The sequence below is a fragment of the Pavona decussata genome, unplaced genomic scaffold (assembly GCF_977016875.1).
Source record: "Pavona decussata unplaced genomic scaffold, jaPavDecu1.1 SCAFFOLD_164, whole genome shotgun sequence".
Classification (NCBI taxonomy): domain Eukaryota; kingdom Metazoa; phylum Cnidaria; class Anthozoa; order Scleractinia; family Agariciidae; genus Pavona; species Pavona decussata.
The window spans coordinates 1,390,954-1,399,651 of NW_028145575.1; the positions used below are offsets into that span (position 1 = coordinate 1,390,954).

At 39.3% G+C, this 8,698-nt stretch overlaps 1 protein-coding gene across 5 annotated transcripts in view; it reads left to right on the plus strand.

Moving 5' to 3' along the window:
• Nucleotides 1–8,194, plus strand: part of LOC146464414 (voltage-dependent calcium channel type A subunit alpha-1-like) — a 53,763-nt gene extending 45,569 nt beyond the window's left edge. For 2 of the 5 annotated variants that reach the window (XM_085129880.1, XM_085129884.1), the window contains 6 exons: nt 492–614; nt 845–954; nt 2,535–2,546; nt 3,061–3,138; nt 4,524–4,613; nt 5,364–8,194. In XM_085129880.1, the coding sequence (XP_084986006.1) occupies nt 492–614; nt 845–954; nt 2,535–2,546; nt 3,061–3,138; nt 4,524–4,613; nt 5,364–5,708 (758 nt within the window). In that variant the 3' untranslated portion in view covers nt 5,709–8,194. The remainder of the gene's footprint in view (nt 1–491; nt 615–844; nt 955–2,534; nt 2,547–3,060; nt 3,139–4,523; nt 4,614–5,363) is intronic. The other 3 variants (XM_085129881.1, XM_085129882.1, XM_085129883.1) reach the window with 3 other exon arrangements.
• The last annotated feature ends 504 nt before the right edge of the window (nt 8,195–8,698 follow it).

Sequence of the window (8,698 nt, forward strand, 5' to 3'; positions counted from 1 at the left end):
CGTTCCTGCATCTGAATGGCTAGCTGAAACAGAATTCAAGACAAAAGTCCAATGTCTTTTTTTTTAAGTAGTGAAAAATGAACATAATCGGAAACTACTGCACTGGTCGCGCTTTAGGACTTCATCCGCAGACTGAAAAGTTAGAACCATCTTGTAGAGCATAATAAACAGCACCACAGGAATTCACTGCTCTGTAGCTTTCATTTGAATGGTCACGAAGTTCAATTACCACTTTATTACGTCCATTTTTGAAATCACACTCTTTTTTTGTCAATGTTAATATTTATTCATCCACTTTCACATTTCAAATTTTCATTTTGATGGTTAAAAAAAAAAGGATGCGATTTAGAGCAAAAAAATAGTGCGATTCGTGAATAAATCGTACTGTTGAGAGTTTCAACCAGTAATTTCAAAATGAGTGTGATAGAGAAGGGTACCAGTCATGTTGGAATGTGCAACCGAATGAGTTGCATTGTTGTGATTTTTTACAGACAATCTTAAGGAGAACGATAAGGAATTACGAGCCATGCTGAAAAGAGTCTGGCCTAAACTCACCAAGAAGACTTTGGATAGAGTTGTTCCTAAGCCACCAAGTCTTATCAACAATGGTAAATGTGCGTGTTTGTTGCTGTTTTATTTATTGTTTATCTATATTGTTGTACAGCATCTTTGTTGTTGTTGTTGTGTGTTCTGTTTTCTTTTTATAACGGCATACAGAGTTACTTCGCACAGAGAGCCATCAACCGCCGTTTGCTGGCCAAGAAAAGGCCATTACAGCAAGATTTTCGGAATTTTCCATTGCGTTGTTCAGCGTAACTCATTTCTTCACCCATTAATTTTTCAGCGAATCAAGCGAACCAGCAGCCGCAGATGACCGTGGGTAAAATATACTGTGCTAAACTAATCTACGAAAACTACAAGTTCATGAGACGGAAAGGGCAGATGCAAGGCAGGGTAAGTCCAGGCTCTGTGTACAATTGTGGAGCCAACACGGTAAATTTTAAGCGAGCACTGATATTGTTCTTCGTTAGATGCGAGTTCAGTGGCCAAGGTAGTATTGAATGCAGTTCGTCTTTTTCGTAGAGCGAGTCTTGACAAAATTAACAAAGTAACAGGCTTTGGACGACTGTACGATAAGAATGAGTCACCGGGAGAAAGCAAAAGGGAATAATGATCTTTCATTTCAAGCTCCATCTATCAGGGGTTAAATTACGATGAGTAGTAAAGGGAACTGTTTCGTGTTGGAGTTGGCAAGACGTTACTGTCAACCAGGGCGTGAGTTTCTGCAATTTTGATTGCGGATATGGATGTCTTTATAACTGAAAATCGCCAAGGTTTAATAGGGAGCTAATAGCTTCGCGTCAAAAATGTTTTTCAGGGAAAAACGCTTCTGGCCTACAATTGAAAACCAACAGAAATGCTTGATATACAGACTGGGGATTGCACGGTCAATATGATCACGTGTCATTCCCATCTCGTTTCCTGTCCCTCACAAAAGTTGTCTTCGTACTTAATTCTCCACTCTAATTGAGGAGTGGGGACTGGTCCCCATATGTACCAGGCCCTTTTGATCGCGCCTGTCTTGGCCCCGTTAACTTTCGAGCCTCAAATTTTATATTTAGAGTTCATTTTGTGCCACATAGAATTACTTTCACTTATACTTTTTACTTGTGTTTTTATTTAAGTCTGCAGTCTTAATCTGTTTCTTCCTCTTCTTCCTCCTTACCACCAGCCAGTCTCATGTTTCACGGTTTATTATATTGTAAAATCTAAAATGTTAAAATTTTCTAAATACTGTAATAAACTAAAATCACTCGATAATTAACATACACTAATTACTTAACAAAGAATTAAACGGAAATAGTTTTATGTACACGATAATTAAATTTAAAACAAAGTGAAATAACAGCAATAACCATTAATCCATCAACTAAAGAAAACTAACAAAATTTAATAAATTAATCTCGTATCGAGAGCCTTCAGTCCCCTTGGTCAGTGGTCATGTTGCGATCGCTGTTCAAGGAGATGAAAGGCTCCAAAGCAGAGTGCAGCTACTCAGAGTTCATCTTACACTAAAAACTTAAACAGAGATCTAAACCTAAAAGACGTTAAATTAAAACATTTAAAGTGTTAAAACAAGATAAAACCACCGTGAACTTAACGACCCTGTTTCCAGTCCTAAATCGAACTCGTACCTCTTAAGTGAAGGGCGAGGTAGCCTAGAGTCTGACAGTATTACAGTGCAACGAACTCAGCCGGGGCCACCCAACATTGATCAGCCAATCACAGGTCACGTTCACAACAAAGGAGTCTGGCTTTGGCAGTTTGTAAACCAATCAAAAACAAGAACATTTCTTTAAATCTCAAAGTGTCGGTTTTCTCGGTGGCCCCGGTTGAGTTCGTTGCACTGTAACAGCATTAAATTCTAAAATAATTTTTCTGATGAATAACACTAGAAGTTTGAATTATGATGATTTAATTTTGCCTTCTTCTCATGTTCGTGTGTTTGTTCTCTTCCTGGTTTCCCTGTGCAGGATGCTGATCAGGTAGGTGATGACTTCATCTCTTTCTCTCGTTTTTCTTTTCTATCTTTTTTCTTCATTATTTTTCTTTTGTTCTTTGACTATTTGTGAAAATCCCCGTTCACTAAAAGCTTTCTGGGTAATAACTTTAATCTGACCAATTTCTACCATAAACAGCATTACACAAAACTGCTGCTGAATAGCTTTGATTTGAATGGTCACCCCTGAGGATTTTATCCACACACTCAAAGGGTAAAGCCAGCTTGTACAGCATAATAAACAGCACCAAAGGAGAGTACTGCTCGTTAGCTTTCACTAGAGTAGTAACACTTCAGGATTGCATCCACAGACTCTAGAGCGAAAGCCATCTTTCACAGCCTAATAAACAGCACCATGGTATAGGACCTCTTAATCAGTTTCATTTGGACGGGGTAACACATTCCACACTTCAATCTCTTCGTCTGTTTTCTTGCTATGTTCCTTTTTTTTTTAATTTTATTGCTATCTTCCTCACCTTCAACTGGCATTGATTTCCCAGGGAAATGTTCTCTCTCGACTTGTTGGTGGACCTATGTTCCAGAAATTCCGACGAGAAAACGACCCCGAGTTAGGAGAGGTACTGAATTGTTCATAGTCCCGCGCATGCCCGCGTATCTTGTCCCTGACACCACTCATCTTTATAATATCTTGACAAAGTCATCCTGATCACGTGACATAGTTCACGTGACTGCTGTTTTCTTACGTCACTTGAAATTAAACCTTGCCTAGTTGCTCATCCATTTAAAAACGTCATTATCTCATCTCATTTAACGTAAATAAAACCATAATTTCCTTTTTTAAGTATTTAAACTTTCATAACAAAACTAGCCCCATGCAAACGTTTTCTGTCCGATTCTCAGCACCAGCAAGGCTTGTATACTTGAATACAAGGTGTATGACTCTCCCCTTATGCTTTTTGTTAAACACATTGTTGTTTCGTTTTTTAACAGCGCAGCACAACTTGGCACTGAGGAAGTGCAGAGATTTTTTAAATTTTAACACCGTGGTTTTTTTCTGAGAACGGATACATGGGGCTAGCCTACTAGCTTTTGAAATACAATAACTTCTAAAAAAATAAAATAAATTAAATTATCTCCCCTCTATAAAATTTTCACTTTCATTCTGACCACAGTTCGTTTTCCTTTCTATCTACCTCTCTTCACCTCTTCACATTTGCGTGACCGTTGTTCGTGACCAGCATTGGTGACGTCTTTGGTTCTCCTAAGCACAATAACGATCACTGAAACCATTTTCCCTTCATTCTAATCTTGTTTCATTACGAATTGCATGAGTTAAAAGAACGCTACTTTGCACCTGTGCCAAAAGAAGTATATGGGAAAGTATATTATGACGGTTTGTTGATATAACGCGCCCTCCTATTGGTTGCATATGACGTCATGTAAAGGTTTTGTAGGCGTGATAGTTTAACCCTTTAAGCCCTAACAGTGATTAGCATCAAATTTCTCCTTGTAATATCAATGCTTATTCAACCGCTGAGGTCATGAGAATTAAGGATATGATCACCCAACATGAATTTTCCGATGTTTTAATAACTTCTCCTCAGTACTTTTGTGAGAAAAGTATGGGGACAAGATAGGAGAATTTGTTCTTTGATATTAGGGGTTAAAGGGTTAAATGATGGCACACACAAGTGGACAAGTTCCTGGGACTGATCCCTGCAGCAAATCCCGGTGACGTGTCTCCTTGAGTAGGCCAACCTTAAAAGTAATGGAAACCTGTTGCTATGTGCTGACATAACCAGATGCAATCACCCAAGTAAGAATTTGAAAGTGTTAATTTTTAGCCTTGACAGAGGCTTGGAATCGCTAAAACTTTCTGGTAAAATCTCTCTAAATTCCTCCCGCTTGTGCATCGGCCCATATAAGCACAAGTGTCACTCGTAAATGCTGTCTTTCAATTAAAATCAAGGCTAATACGAGTTTCGTAACTTGTGTGTGACAGGGTCTTCCAATGCAGGATATTGCGGTTAGTTTAACTGATGGCCCATATCATTCAGGCTCTGTACAGGGATTGTATCATCCTAATCATCAGGTAACATACAAAGCTTGCATCACTGTAGCCTAAAGACTTGTTTACATATGAACGCAAGTGATCGCAGACTGTCGCAAAAATAACCCGCCAAAAATTCTGCAATTATCTGGCAACAAACTTCTCCGATCGCTGCCATCTGCGATTCTGCGATCGCGAGCGTAGACGATCGCAGAAAGATAGAGTTATGATCTATCTTTTGCGATCGTGATTGTGATCATATAGATCGTTACGATCGTGCGATCGAAACTCATACTGTAATATTCACACTCAGTCTAAAATGTATGCAGGGAGACTAGACCACTTTCTTTTGCGATCGTTCACGATCCTTTGCGATCATTTGCGATAAACGTGTTCCACAAAATTACAAGAATAAACTGTCAAAGTCAATAAAAATTTAATCTTTGTTGAGGACCATGTTACCCATAAGGTCGTTTCCTGTTCATTATACTATTTGGACTTTCAAGAAACTGGCCCTAGTTAAGGAGCAAAGATAACCAATATTCGCCCCTTTCCATGTCCGAGAACTCGCCAAAATATCGTGAGTTGAACTTTGTAGTCAACTGCATCCTTACATTCAGCGTACTTGCATTCTGAAGGCAACTCTTGGGGTAAGATCAAAAGTCCTTAATGAGTTTTGCTGCAGAGGCGAAACGCTGTCTTCAGATTCAAATACGAACATTGAGGTACTACAATAATAGTTCAATCGATATTTGGACTGTTATCTAACATGTTTCGCTCAATCCACTCTAGGCAATGGAAAGCCCGTCCCGAACCCGCTACCCGTCGCACCAAACACCACCCGTAGCACACCACTCTACGACATCCCTAAACGAAGGGCGCGGTCCAGGTGTAACCACGGCTTTAGTCGGCCCCCATCGGCGACAACTCCCGCACACCCCTGGCTCTGGCACTGGATCTCAACTCTCCTTGACCGGGAAAGGACCGGCGCTCCCGGAAAACCGGGGAGACAGTGTTTTGGAGAACGGCTACCACCCGAACATGAACCAACACATTGCTATGGCGATACGAAGCGGTCAGAGTCCTTACGCAATTTACGGTTTAGAAGAAATGGGAGATGAGGACGACTGGTGCTAGCATTTAAATACACGTGACCATCACGTGCTACATTAGTTCACTACCGTCTAGTTTGTGTCACTTCGGAGACTCGCATGCGGGCAATTTGTGCTGGTCACATGCTTTTGGTGCTATGACGTTGGCAGCCCACGTGTTTCAGTCCTTTTGAAGTTTACCTCAATTAAGCTTACCACAAAACGTAAAAAAAGAAGATGAAGAGTGAAAATAATATGGCGTAGAAACTCCATTAATTGCAACATAAATTCCTTCAACCTTCACTTACGGGAAGTAATGGTCACTTTTGGACGATGCGCCATTATTTGCCAAGTTTTTTAAACTGCAACGCGCCGAGCGTCCCACGTAGCGGTCTTCGAAAAAGAAGTGGATGAACATGAAACGCTCTTTGTTAAAAGCTAAGTTAAAAAAAGGTATAGGAGAATATCGAACTCCAAATGAATTTCTCGCGTTACTTTTAGTTGAGCGGGAAACAGACTTCAAGTCGACACGAGCAAATTTGTTTGCTTTTGATAACAAATTTCTCAACTTTTTTTCGTTACCTGTTTATTTAATTAGTATATCTATTTATTTGATAATTATTGACCGTTCAGATGAAATATGAAGTACGAATAATATATACCCAGAAAAAGAGTTAAATTAGTAAATAATATATAGCAAGTGAATTCCAAGTAGGGTTGCTGTTGCTCTAAATGTCTTTTTAGTTTTTAATACAAATTCGAGTGCTGCTAATTTGTTTTTGTTTTTTTGTTGTTGTTTTGTTTTTTGTTTGTTTTTTGCGCTTGAAAATGGAGCTTTTTATGCCTGATGCACCAAAGGAGACTCGGTTTATTTATTTCTGAGTTGAACCTGACAAGTTTTAGTTTAAAACGCACCAATATTGTTTGCACCAGGCCTGCTATTAGCAGTCCTTGGAAAGTAAGCTTGGATTCTTTTTCTTTTATTTTTCTCGCAAGAGTACCAAATTACGAGTATTGCAAAATTTGCACTTTGGAAAATTCAGTTGGAAACGTTGTGTGTCACGGAAAGGTTCGTAAAAACCTTTGTGCCAGAATGGTTACCGTTTAGGAGTTCGTCAACGAACATTATTGTCTGACTCAAGAATAGCACAATTCCCAGTGAGTGTGACATTTCTAGATCCCGCATTAAATGAAAACCTGGTTCATGAATTCGCCATACTGAGTTTATCGAAACTGTGTTGTCCTTTTAGTTGATTCAAACTTGACAAACAGCGTGACAAAAATTCAAAATTACGATTCACTGCTTGCGCGCAAGTTGCGCTTTCTTTGTAAAATATCGCGGAATTTACAGTAATATATTTGCTCGAGTTTGAATCAGGTCGGGGTTTTTTATTTCTTTATGGTGAGTCTATTCTTGAACCCGGTTTTGCAGTTGATGTACTGCATAAAGATTTAAACAACAGACTGTGATGCTTTGTTAATTGTAATCGACTATATCAGTTACAGTTACTTACGGGGTGACCCTTAAGAAAGCCTTATTTCATGTTTGTTGCCGTGAAAGAGTTTAATGCAATCGTCGCAAACATTGGCTGCACCTTGACTTTAGCTTTCGCTGTTTGGTCGGCCAAGAAATGGCATGGCTCGGGTATGTATTGCACTTCTTGAAAACATGTAAAGAAATGTTAGTCTTAAGCAATTTTTAGCATTTTACTTTTATTCTGAAACGGCAGTCGTCTCAGACAGGATAATAAGGCGATTGTTGTCTCTCCTTTAATTTGTGGGCAAATCCCATGATGTTTTGTGCCTGTATATTTTCACCTTCAAGAGGTACCCTTCCTACCAATGATTGTCACATTTTTCGTCCAATTCAATACCTCTAAAAGGTGCGAGAAACTGCAGTGGTGGTCTTCTTAAATTTCATGACCTAAGCGATAACAAACCACAATTTTTTTTCCCCTCAAAGAACAACAATAACGACCCTCATCCCCCCCCCCCCCCCTCCCCCGGGTCAATTTTACGCTTGGCTTTTGTTCTGTTACCAATAAGCGCTACAAAATGTGCTTTTGTGTCCTTTACGAAGAGCAAAACTCAGATATTACCCTTTCAGATATATTAATTAAATAAGAATTACTGAAACACCACCACAGTTACCTGCTTTTTTTAAATTTAGTAAGTTTAAAGTTCCTTTTGTACACCGTTATTCCACATTTAGGCCGTTAACATTAGAGCCGTCACGAATATTAATTTTTTTAGCTGCTATAATTGTTGTTGTTATTATTATCTTTGATAGAAGAATACCTCGTTAGAATATATTAATGATAGAAGAATATTTATCCTGTACACAGTACAGTTTATTTATAATGATATTATTGTAAAGTGACGTATTTAAGGCTACATTGCTTTTGAAGCACACTCGCATCATAGTTTCAAATAATGTTCTTACTGTACATACAGCAAATATGTGATGATTCTTTCCGACACGAGTAAATTCAGATTTGTTTTGGAGAAAGAATAAATTACTACATTGTGACACCGCTGTTTCTTGTGGTTTTCAACTTCCCAATGATAAAGAGGGATGGGAATTTAACGCCCCAGCAGCCGAACTTAGAGCAAGGGATGTTGGTGAGAGCACTCGCCTCTCATCATTGTGGCTTGGGTTTTGTGCGCTCCGAATCCTGCGGCTCCAGTTTTCCTTCTTCCTCAAACACCAACATTTCTATAATTCCAGTTCGATTCCGGATCTTAGAGCCACAGGTTTAGCAATCGTAAGATGGTCAAATGTCACCTTTGTTAAACAAATCTGACTGACTGACTGACTGATTGACGGACGGACGGACGGACTGACTGACTGACTGACTGACTGATTAATGATGGATGGATGGATGGATGGATGGATGGATGGATGGATGGATGGATGGATGGATGGATGGATGGATGGATGGACGGACGGACGGACGGAAGGATGGATTGACTGGTTGATTAGTGTCATGGCTCTAGGGTTTAAGTCTATTGATGAAATTAATACAAGTTCTCTGG